This window comes from Anomaloglossus baeobatrachus, chromosome 7, assembly GCF_048569485.1.
Source record: "Anomaloglossus baeobatrachus isolate aAnoBae1 chromosome 7, aAnoBae1.hap1, whole genome shotgun sequence".
In the NCBI taxonomy this organism is placed as follows: domain Eukaryota; kingdom Metazoa; phylum Chordata; class Amphibia; order Anura; family Aromobatidae; genus Anomaloglossus; species Anomaloglossus baeobatrachus.
In genome coordinates this window covers 55672903-55685330 of record NC_134359.1, presented here as the reverse complement: position 1 = coordinate 55685330, position 12428 = coordinate 55672903, and the positions used below count along the sequence as shown (strand labels likewise).

Sequence of the window (12428 nt, the reverse complement as noted above, 5' to 3'; positions counted from 1 at the left end):
TGTTTTTTGTTTTTTTTTTCTTTTTCTTCTAAATATTTCACCAAATGGTTCCCTACAATTTTTTCCTGTTGGGCCATTAAATAGTAAAATAAATGGTGTCATTCAAAACTACAATTTCCACATAATAATGGGTTCGGTCCTACCAGTCTCTGTGTCCCCTTCAGCCTGGGCTCCTGCAGCCTCCAGCACTCCAGCAATAACAGAAGCAGTCACATTAAACAGCCTGGTCCTTCGGCAGTTTCTACTCAATTTCTAGCAGACTCGGACCCCCAAGGTGAACCCCCAGCCAGGCTCTAGACATTGCTAGATAGGTGCACCTAATTAAGACCTGCAGTGCTAGGAATTAAACCATTCCTACCTGGCTGTGCTACAGGCCCCATGGTTTGGATGAAGCTGTGCTGCGTACTCATGAGCGCAGGGGAGGACTATAACAAATCCACAGCCCCTTCATTTTTAGAATTGGTGGGATTCCTTAGGTCAGACACCCGCCGATCATGTCGCTCACTGATGGCATATTCTAACCCCCAACCTACAGCATCACTTTACAAGGGAAGACTCATTTAATAAACTTCACCAGAGACTCTTTGAACATCAGATTTTTTTTTTTGCGCATTTACAAAACTGTTACGGGCACGCGCAGGTGCCGGCCATTACTATGCAGTTTAGGTGAAATTGTCTTCATGGTCAAAACCATTATCGTTAATGTTACAAGTCTTTACTTTGAGGTCGTTTTCGTCGTCTTGCGCTTCAAGAACCAAGTTCTTGCCACTTAGTTACAAGGGTACGAGAAAGGGCACAAACAACGGTTCAGAATATATTGCAAAAAAAGATTAGCAATTAGGCTTAACTGATGCAGAATGAAATAAAGGTGGCACGCAATGAGCAGACTTCATTTGCATAGAAAGCCATGCACAGCGCTGGACTACGGGTGATTTATAACCCGCACACATGCAGCCCCATCCCAGCCCATTCATCAAAATTAATTTGCTGTTTTTAAAAGAAAAGTAAAAAAAGAAAAATAGATCAAACAATGCGGCAGCTAGCGTTAGATGGGGTGAACAGGAAATATATTTATGAAAAACTTTTTCCACCACTAAATAATAAGAATCCAAGGTTAGTTTGACCGGATCGTGTGCGGAGAGGATTACTGAGCAGGGGGCATTGCTATACGATTTGCTTATAGGGTGCGAAACCAAGACATCGGCAGTCCCTATAGAAACATATGGGCCGCGGCAATTAAATTCTAGTTGTTGGTGACCGTAGGATATCATGCACATCTGACAGTGGTAAGCGGCACTTAAAAATCTTCAATGATTTACAGTAAAGGAAAGAATAGTCAAGACGCTTTGGGTTCTTTGACGGAATTTAACAAATTGCTCATGCAATATAGGGCTAGATGACAAAAGTAACAATGAAAGATCGGACAAAATAAGAAAAATAATAAATAAAAAAAATATATATCTATCCATCTATCTACAGTGCCTACAAGTAGTATTCAACCCCCTGCAGATTTAGCAGGTTTACACATTCGGAATTAACTTGGCATTGTGACATTTGGACTGTAGATCAGCCTGGAAGTGTGAAATGCACTGCAGCAAAAAAGAATGTTATTTCTTTTTATTTATTTATTTTTTAAATTGTGAAAAGTTTATTCAGAGGGTCATTTATTATTCAACCCCTCAAACCACCAGAATTCTGTTTGGTTCCCCTAAAGTATTAAGAAGTATTTCAGGCACAAAGAACAATGAGCTTCACATGTTTGGATTAATTATCTCTTTTTCCAGCCTTTTCTGACTAAATAAGACCCTCCTCAAACTTATGAACAGCACTCATACTTGGTTAACATGGGAAAGACAAAGGAGCATTCCAAGGCCATCAGAGACAAGATCGTGGAGGGTCACAAGGCTGGCAAGGGGTACAAAACCCTTTCCAAGGAGTTGGGCCTACCTGTCTCCACTGTTGGGAGCATCATCCGGAAGTGGAAGGCTTATGGAACTACTGTTAGCCTTCCACGGCCTGGACAGCCTTTGAAAGTTTCCACCGGTGCCGAGGCCAGGCTTGTCCGAAGAGTCAAGGCTAACCCAAGGACAACAAGGAAGGAGCTCCGGGAAGATCTCATGGCAGTGGGGACATTGGTTTCAGTCAATACCATAAGTAACGTACTCCACCGCAATGATCTCCGTTCCAGACGAGCCCGTAAGGTACCTTTACTTTCAAAGCGTGATGTCAAGGCTCGTCTACAGTTTGCGCATGATCACTTGGAGGACTCTGAGACAGACTGGTTCAAGGTTCTCTGGTCTGATGAGACCAAGATCGAGATCTTTGGTGCCAACCACACACGTGACGTTTGGAAACTGGATGGCACTGCATACGACCCCAGGAATACCATGACCTACAGTCAAGCATGGTGGTGGCAGCATCATGCCGTGGGGCTGTTTCTCAGCCAAGGGGCCTGGCCATCTGGTCCGCATCCATGGGAAGATGGATAGCACGGCCTACCTGGAGATTTTGGCCAAGAACCTCCGCTCCTCCATCAAGGATCTTAAGATGGGTCGTCATTTCATCTTCCAACAAGACAACGACCCAAAGCACACAGCCAAGAAAACCAAGGCCTGGTTCAAAAGGGAAAAAATCAAGGTGTTGCAGTGGCCTAGTCAGTCTCCTGACCTTAACCCAATTGAAAACTTGTGGAAGGAGCTCAAGATTAAAGTCCACATGAGACACCCAAAGAACCTAGATAACTTGGAGAAGATCTGCATGGAGGAGTGGGCCAAGATAACTCCAGAGACCTGTGCCGGCCTGATCAGGTCTTATAAAAGACGATTATTAGCTGTAATTGCAAACAAGGGTTATTCCACAAAATATTAAACCTAGGGGTTGAATAATAATTGACCCACACTTTTATGTTGAAAATTTATTAAAATTTAACTGAGCAACATAACTTGTTGGTTTGTAAGATTTTTGCATCTGTTAATAAATCCTGCTCTTGTTTGAAGTTTGCAGGCTCTAACTTATTTGCATCTTATCAAACCTGCTAAATCTGCAGGGGGTTGAATACTACTTGAAGGCACTGTATCAATCAATGTATCAAATGTATATATTTAAAAAAGAGGAAATTTGTTAACAGATTTCTGAGCGGCAGCATGGTGTTGAGACCCTGATTCCAGCAATGTGTCACTTAATAGGCTGTTTGCTGTAGTTTCAATATAAATCAGTATTTTATCAGTAGGTGATTATCAGAGCAGGACTAGGTCTCACATGCCGGGCGGTCCAGGTACTCTGTGTAACCCGGCCCCCAACGCTTATTGGCAGTTTACTCACAATGCACAGAGTATAGAAGCTGCCAATCAGTGGTGTGGGCGGGGTTATACACAGCTCAGCCATGTGAGCACTGCTACATCTACAACAGAGATTCAAGAAAAAGTGCACCAAGCTGTCCAGTAAGTGATACATCTCGGGAATTGGGGTCTCTGTCCCTACATGCTGCTCACAGATTCCATAGCAAAAACCTGCTAACATGTTTCCTTTTTTAAGGGAGTCTGTCAGGTCCTTGAAGTTTTAGAAACTGTCCCCTATACAAATCAGAATGTGAATCCACCGTCCCAACAATGTGTTTTATACGTTTGTTACCCAAAAAAATAAACTTTTGAGATGCTGGGCTGTGATGAGCGGTGGAACGACACACACAGCCCAGTCACTCAGGAAGATTGGGGCCGCCTTGGTGATGTCGGGTCAACTGGAAGTCCTTAGTCATGAGAGTTACAGGAGTCATCACATGACCCTGTGCTACCATCACAACCACCAGATCCACGTGATCACATCACATGACTTCTGGTATCGGGCGGTGAGTAAACTTCTACCGCCATTGCCGTTAATATGGCGCTGTCACATCTTGACAGCGCCATTTAAAAGGTTAATAGGTATGGATGGATAACGATTCCACTCGTACCTGTCAGGCACACGTCAGTTGTATAAATCAGCTGACGTGTGCGGATCCCCGCCTGCAGCCCGCGGCTGCAGGTGGGGATTAACACTATGACCACAGGGACGTAATATTACTGCCCGCGGTTGTAAAGGGGTTAATATCATAATGAATATATGTAAATATATACACACATATGTTAAATTAATTGGTTATTAAGAACCATGCAAGTCCAAGTCTGAAACGCAAAAGTATTTCACACCACCCATAGCATCACACATCTACCTCTCTCTGCAAGGACGGCCGCCTGGAACTCTGCTGATGGATAATGACAAGCATTACTTTCTATGTAGATATAATGAGTAAGTGCAATAGGTGTGTGCACCTGACTGGCCTCCAGAGCCACCATCCATGGTTGTTATTAGAAAGAAAAAAAAAAAAACGATTGCAAAAGTACATTAAAGGGAACCTGTCGCCACTTGTTTGGCTATAATCTGTGGCCACCACCACCGGGCTCTTATATACAGCATTCTAACATGCTGTTCTGTATGGTGGGTGGGCGGCGCTGCGCTGATAGGCTCTGTTCTGTATGGTGGGTGGGCAGTGCTGCACTGATAGGCTCTGTGCAGCAGGTGGTGCTGTTCTGTATGGCGGGTGGGCAGTGCTGCGCTGATAGGCTCTGTGCAGCAGGTGGTGCTGTTCTGTATGGCGGGTGGGCGGCGCTGCGCTGATAGGCTCTGTGCAGCAGGTGGCGCTGTTCTGTATGGTGGGTGGGCGGCGCTGCGCTGATAGGCTCTGTGCAGCAGGTGGCGCTGTTCTGTATGGCGGGTGGGCAGTGCTGCGCTGATAGGCTCTGTGCAGCAGGTGGCGCTGTTCTGTATGGTGGGTGGGCGGCGCTGCGCTGATAGGCTCTGTGCAGCAGGTGGCGCTGTTCTGTATGGCGGGTGGGCGGCGCTGCGCTGATAGGTTCTGTGCAGCAGGTGGTGCTGTTCTGTATGGCGGGTGAGCAGTGCTGCGCTGATAGGCTCTGTGCAGCAGGTGGTGCTGTTCTGTATGGCGGGTGGGCGGCGCTGCGCTGATAGGCTCTGTGCAGCAGGTGGCGCTGTTCTGTATGGTGGGTGGGCAGTGCTGCACTGATAGGCTCTGTGCAGCAGGTGGTGCTGTTCTGTATGGCGGGTGGGCAGTGCTGCGCTGATAGGCTCTGTGCAGCAGGTGGTGCTGTTCTGTATGGCGGGTGGGCGGCGTTGCGCTGATAGGCTCTGTGCAGCAGGTGGTGCTGTTCTGTATGGTGGGTGGGCGGCGCTGCGCTGAGGCTCTGTGCGGCAGGCAGGCAGCGAGGCTCTGTGCAGCGGGCCATTCTGAAGATTTCGGCAGTGCGGGCTTCAAATAATGAAGATGGAGCGCTCGGCCTAAGCCGGCCGCCATTTCGTTGAAGCCAGCACCGCCGACATTTTCAAATTGGCCAGTGCCTCACCGGTCGCAGTGAGCAACAGCACACAGCAGCGCTCGCTGCCCCACCACAACAGCGACTGCTGTCCCAGCACAGCGCTGCAGCCCACAGTGAGCATCTGGGCCTCCTTCTGCACCACCCGCAGCATTGCCGTACTCCAGTACTGCGCCTGCCTCCTGTAAGCCCCACTCCACCACCGCTGCCGCCCCACCTCCACGATAAGACACCATCAGATTTTAAAACGGACCCCATATATTTTTTTTTACCCTTTTTATCTCTAAATTTGTGGTGCGTCTTATAAAACAAAAAAATACGGTAACCTTTAAAAGGGAACCTGTCAGCACAAATTTTGCTTTAAACCTAAAAGTTTCCCCCTCTGCAGCTCCTGGGCTGCATTCTAGCAAGGTTCCTATAGTTTTTGTTCCCCCTTTTAGACCAAAGTAAATACTGTATAAAGTTGTACCTTTTGGTATGCAAATCTTTTAAATTATCCATGGGGGCGGGCTGTCTGGTACTGTCCCTCCTGCCGATTTGCGCCGTCCCCCAACGCTCCATTTCATACCTCAAGACGCCGCCCAGTGCGCCCGTGGTCCCGCACATTCGCCGTGCAACTGTACCGGGACTGTGCACAGTGTGACCGCTGGTGACGTGTTGCGCAGGCACGAGATTATGGGCGGCGCTGTGCTTGTCATCAGCAAGTGCCCACCCATAATCTCGTGCCCGTGCTTTTCCCTCTGCCTCCAGCGCTCTGCGTAAGCACTGGCCAGATGACCCGATGTCACCTCTTTCCCATCTTGCCCTGGAGTAGGAAATAGATGGGAGGAGCAGAGCAGGACACCACCGGTTACGAGAGGTGACGTCGGGTCATCTGGCCTGCGCTTGCGCAGAACGCTGGAGGCAGAGGGGAAAGGGCGGGCACGAGATTATGGTCGGGCACTTGCTGATGACAATCTCAGCGCCGCCCATAATCTCGTGTCTGCGCAACACTTCACCAGCGGTCACACTGTGCACACAGTGCACAGTCCCGGTACAGTCGCACGGGCGAACTGGGCGGCGTTTTGAGGTATGAAATGGAGCGTTGGGGGACGGCGTAAATTGGCAGGAGGGACAGTAACGGACACCAGACAGCCCGCCCCCATGGATAATTTAGAAGATTTGCATACCAAAAGGTACAACTTTATACAGTATTTAATTTGGTCTAAAAGGGGGCACAAAAACGATAGGAACCTTGCTAGAATGCAGCCCAGGAGCTGCAGAGGGGGAATCTTTTAGGTTTAGAGCAAAATTTCTGCTGACAGGTTCCCTTTAAAGAATTACACGTAAATGTGTAATATTAGGAAGCACTACATCTGCTTAGGATTGAGCAAAAAATGCGGTAACCTAAGAACTTACATGCGTGGATGAAGGACTCTCCGAGCTGGTGCCGGCTGGGGGCTCTCTTCGCACCTCCGGAGCAGTGTCAGGTACTCGTACGCGCACATAGTTTATGACATGGCGCATATTATACAGCAGACTGCTACCGGGAAACCAGCTATCATGGCAGCGATCTGGTCCGGCCGTGTCCTGAAAGGATATAGGGACAAGTTATAGTGCTCATCCAGGAGAGGTTTAAAGAGCAAGAGGTACATGTAGTTAGTATGGGTGAAGAAAAAAAACAAAAGTTGTAATTCAACCGAATGATGACCGCTGCAGGCAATCACAAGGTGTATGTATTTCTAGCACTTCTGCTCAACAATAACAGCCCCAGTAGTGTATGACCGCAGAGGTCGCTGATCGACTGCAGCAGTCACATGCCAGATGAAGAAACATTGGGTGTGGGGGGTGCACTGGAGGGTCAGCCCTGAAATATTGGAAAGGGAAGAGGCGAATGTGAGGCTGGAAAACAAAAAATGGGGCGGGATCGTTCGTAATAATTGGGGCATACCTCATCGCAAGGCTCGTCCTCTGGATAATTTTCCAATCCCAGCTCTATCAGGTACAGGACCATACACAGGACGTGTTCTGACATATTCTGATGATCCATCAATATCTAGAAGTAAGGAACATAGATAAGATTTCAGGGGTGCACCGGCATCAATGGACACATTTTGGGTCTATGATGGCTTGCACATGTAGCATTTGGGGGTGTCCTGGGTATGAGCAGGGGGGGTCACACGCACCTTGTAGAGAAGGGTGAAGAGCACAATGTGTAAGGTTTTGCAGTGCAGGAGCCTCATGAGCCCTTTATAGCTGTGATGCAGAGGGGTTCTCTTCTTGTAAGGTGGCCACGGGTTTCCAGGACATCGGCCAATCTGCTTTAAACTATAAATACATGAAACCCCCATATAAGCATTAATAGAAATCGGAAAATAAATCCCTCCAAATCACTAGCTGTTGGGAAGATTCATAGAGGGCATTATGCAGCATTTTTTTGTGACCCACACGTGAAAAATGCAAAATATTGTTGGGATATTTATGCATTTATGTGAATGGGTGTGGGGGGGGGAAGCAAACATGTTGAAAGAACTGACATTCTGGGGTTTTAATAATGTACTGCAGTGCAAAAAAAAACCACATGGAAAATGCAGCAAAAATGCAAAATATTGTTGGGATTTTTATGCATTTATTTGAATGGATGGGGGGGGGGGGGAGAGGAGCAAAAATGTTGAAAGAACTGACATTCTGGGGTTTTAATAATGCACTGCAGTGCAAAAAAAAACACATGGAAAATGCAGCAAAAATGCTAAATATTGTTGGGATTTTTATGCATTTATTTGAATGGATGGGGGGGGGGGAGAGGAGCAAAAATGTTGAAAGAACTGACATTCTGGGGTTTTAATAATGCACTGCAGTGCAAAAAAAAACACATGGAAAATGCAGCAAAAATGCTAAATATTGTTGGGATTTTTATGCATTTATTTGAATGGGTGGGGGGGAAAAAAAAAAAGAGCAAAAATGTTAAAAGAACTGACATTCTGGGGTTTTAAAAACGCACTGCAGCTCAAAAAAACACATGGAAAATGCAGCAAAAAAATAAATAAAAAAATAAATAAATTAAAAAAAAAACGTGAACTTTTCAAAGAAACTGCTCAAACTATAAACCAAGCTGTCAATGCATTTTCCTAAGACAGTGGCGTCTCCACCACCCGGGGACATAAAGTCTGTGGATGCATCGATGACCTTTACAGCCTTGGGGTAAGAGTGAATGAAGAAATGTACATAGATAAATGCCCCTATTGGGGAGATTTTGGAGGTCTTCAGATTTCTGCACTAATTATATGCCTCGCTGCACCAGAGAAATCATCAGGACTCTAGAAAGCTGATAAGATGTATCTATGGGGAAACCCCTTTAAGGTGCCCAAACGCCTCAATATCTGGATCAATACCAATTCTGCCCAACCCTCATGCACATGCACGCTCGGTTCAGCTGAGTGTACATCCCCATTCTTAATAGGGAGAAGAAAAAGAATCAGACCTGAAAAAATTCAGCATGTCCAATCCATTATACCTAGCATTATATACCCAGGGGGGAGGAAGGAAGCGTGGAGGGGGAACAGGGAGGGGGGGGATGGGGGAGCCTGGAGGCCCCTTACCCATTACTTAGTAAGTCGCCCCAGCCAAATACACTACATGGTATGAGTACCTAGAAAGCCTAGTCTCTATACTTCAGCCCCCATCCCCAGCAAATTAAATGCCCTGGATTCTCATACTATGTAACTTAACATCCATGCTTTTTGAGTGGGTGATTTGTCTTTTTCAACATTCTGCCAGTACTATAAGTGCTGGAACTTGTACCCTGGATTCTCATACTATGTAACTTGCCATCCACGCTTTTTGAGTGGGTGATTGGTCTTCTTCAAGATTCTGCCAGTACTATAAGTGCTGGAACTTTCCCTTCCCAGTATGCCCTAGATTCTCATACTATATAACTTACCATCCACTCTGAGTGGGTCATTTATCTTATAGTACTGGCAGAATGTTGAGTAAGACAAATGACCCACTCAGAGTTGATGGTAAGTTATATAGTATGAGAATCTAGGAAATGCTGGGAAGGGAAAGTTCCAGCACTTCTAGTACTGGCAGAATGTTGAGTAAGTGCTGGGACTTTCTCTTCCCAGTATGCCCTGGATTCTCATACTATTTAACTATGTAACTTGCCATCCACGCTTTTTGAGTGGGAGATTTGACTTCATCAACATTCTGCCAGTACTATAAGTGCTGGAACTTGTACCCTGGATCCTCATACTATGTAACCTGCCATCCACTCTTTGAGTGGGTGATTGGTCTTCTTCAAGATTCTGCCAGCACTGTAAGTGCTGGAACTTTCCCTTCACAGTATGCCCTGGATTCTCATACTATGTAACTTGCCATCCACGCTTTTTGAGTGGGTGATTTCTCTTCATCAACATTCTGCCAGTACTGTAAGTGCTGGAACTTTCCCTTCCCAGTATGCCCTGGATTCTCATACTATTTAACTATGTAACTTGCCATCCACGCTTTTTGAGTGGGAGATTTGTCTTCATCAACATTCTGCCAGTACTATAAGTGCTGGAACTTGTACCCTGGATTCTCATACTATGTAACTTGCCATCCACGCTTTTTGAGTGGGTGATTGGTCTTCTTCAAGATTCTGCCAGTACTATAAGTGCTAGAACTTTCCGTTACCAGAATGCATTTTCCCTTCCCTTGTCCAATTGTTTCCCTTTCCTAAATGTTAAAGCCACCTCTCAGTTCTGCCTGTATGTAAAATATTACAGAAAATAGAAGGGAGCAGACAGACAAGGATCTGCGACCACTACTCTGCATCTGTACTGGTACAGATTACACTTGACAGCAGGCAGCATACAGAAAATTAAACCAAAAAGTGTGAGTGATTTTATGGGAGCACAATGATATAATTTTTACAAAAATAATATCAAATATACAATTCACACTAAGAAATGAGAACAAATTGTCTGTAAGTTGAGGAGGCATTTATTTCTATGGGGGGTTTGTAGCTCTGAATTGGGAAAGATTGTGACCACCGATCACTATAATATTAATAATAGAAGCATTTGCACAGAATTTTGGATCGTTTTAGTAAAACAAAAATAGTATTCTATTGTATCATCTAAATGCAGATCTGCTTCAATGCTGGACACTCCCTTTAAAGTCCTTGAGCAGAGAGCAGCTGAAAGTCACACGCCGGCTTGAGGCTGATAGGAAAACTCCTTTCCATGGGAAAAAAAATAAATAAAAGGACAAGGTTACTTTAAGTCTCTTTTTAGCGGGACTTCAGGGAAATGCAGCATCCAATTAGCAAATAAATTGCTGTGGAATAAAGGTTAAGCAATATTTGCTCACGCTGGAAGGCAATGCATCATTCATTCTGACGGCTCATTCCAAAAACACTACGAGACGAATGGAAATGAAACCCCGAATGTCAGCTAAATTGCAGGAGAGCAGTTTATGCTACAACTAATGCCCTTTTCTGATATTTAGTAAAAAAAATAAGTCATTTGCGTGTAAGATGTAATCATTAATCCCGTTGGTTACAAAGAGTTTTATTATAATTCTGGATTTATACAGATGTGTACGTCACAAAGAAATTAATCTATGGATCGGATGCAAAAATTCAGCACTTACAATGCGGTGTATCGGTCCATGGCGGACTGCACGTCTCTGCGGTACACAGTGCGGAGGATAACCATCACCGGGTCAAATTCGTGGTCCCAGACCTCACCTTCACAGGGGCAGAAAGAAAGGAGGACTCGAGTTGGTCATATAGTATACATGTGCATAAGCTCAAGGGAATCTGTCACCAGGTTTTTCCTCCCTCATTTGAGAGCAACATAACGAAGGGGCAGAGACCCTGATTCCAGCAATGTGTCACTTACTGAGCTGCTTGCAGTCATTTTGATAACACCACTAAAATATTAGTAGGAGTTCCCTAGAGGACTAGTTGTTCTGTGCCATGTAGTCTTCCAGCACTGTATAACCTCGCTCCATCACTGATGTGCCTAGAGAGAGCTGTCAATCAGTGGTGTGGGTGGGGTTTTACACACCTACACATTTAAAGAACTGTTAGTGTAGCTGCACACGCTGCAGATTTTATGCAGAATTTTTCTGCACTTTCTAACAGTAAAAGAACCAAAAATGCATGTGTTTTTTGCTGGGTTTCTTTTCCCGTGCATTTTTTTTATCCATGTGTTTTGTTTTTTTTTAAAGCAGTCAATGGCTGGAAGGGATAAAAAAAAAAAACCCTCAGTTCAAAAATACCCTAACAATTGACATGCTGAAGAGTTTTTCTGCACCAAGATCTGAACCAAATCTGCAAGGAAAAAAAATAAAAATAAAAAAATAAAAAAAGCAACGTGTAAACAAATGCAGATTTTGGTGCAGATTTCGCAAAAAAACTCATCAAAAACTGTAAAACAAAACACACCGTGTACACAGGCCCTTAGATCTGTAGTAGAGAAAACAGGGATTTTATCAAAACTGCAGCACGCAGCTGAGTTAGGCACCGTTCAGACATCAGTTTTTTTCAATCTGTCACAATCTGTTTTGTGACTGATGCGACGGATCCGATGCAGATTGTGGTACATCTGATGCGACGGATCGCTGTAATAAAGCGGATCCGTCGTACGAGCCTACAGTGGTTTTTACCAGTTCTGGACATGCTCACTTACAAAAAAAACAGTCGCCGTAATCCGTCTTGACAGATTGCGACGGATCCTGTGCCCATAGGCTTCCATTCTAAAAAAAAAAAAAAAAGACGGATGACGACAGATCCGTCGCCGTCCGTTTTTTCGCCGAGCACAAAAAAAAAACGTTGCTTTGGACGTTGCTTCCGTCGACAATTTTTGACGGATCCGTCGTACAACAGATGAAACGGGAGGTCATCCGTCGCTAATACAAGTAAATGAAAAAAGAAGGGAATTTTGTTTACTTACCGTAAATTCCTTTTCTTCTAGCTCCAATTGGGAGACCCAGACAATTGGGTGTATAGCTACTGCCTCCGGAGGCCACACAAAGTACTACACTTAAAAGTGTAAGGCCCCTCCCCTTCTGGCTATACACCCCCCCGTGGGATCACGG

General features: G+C 45.3%; 1 protein-coding gene across 1 annotated transcript in view; it reads right to left on the bottom strand.

The window, feature by feature from the left end:
• Positions 1-12428, bottom strand: part of UBR3 (ubiquitin protein ligase E3 component n-recognin 3) — a gene marked incomplete at its 5' end in the record, with an annotated part of 224320 nt that overhangs the window by 137945 nt on the left and 73947 nt on the right. The window contains 5 exons of the mRNA XM_075319687.1: positions 4208-4240; positions 6765-6935; positions 7297-7401; positions 7532-7673; positions 10977-11073. Of these exons, the coding sequence (XP_075175802.1) occupies positions 4208-4240; positions 6765-6935; positions 7297-7401; positions 7532-7673; positions 10977-11073 (548 nt within the window). The remainder of the gene's footprint in view (positions 1-4207; positions 4241-6764; positions 6936-7296; positions 7402-7531; positions 7674-10976; positions 11074-12428) is intronic.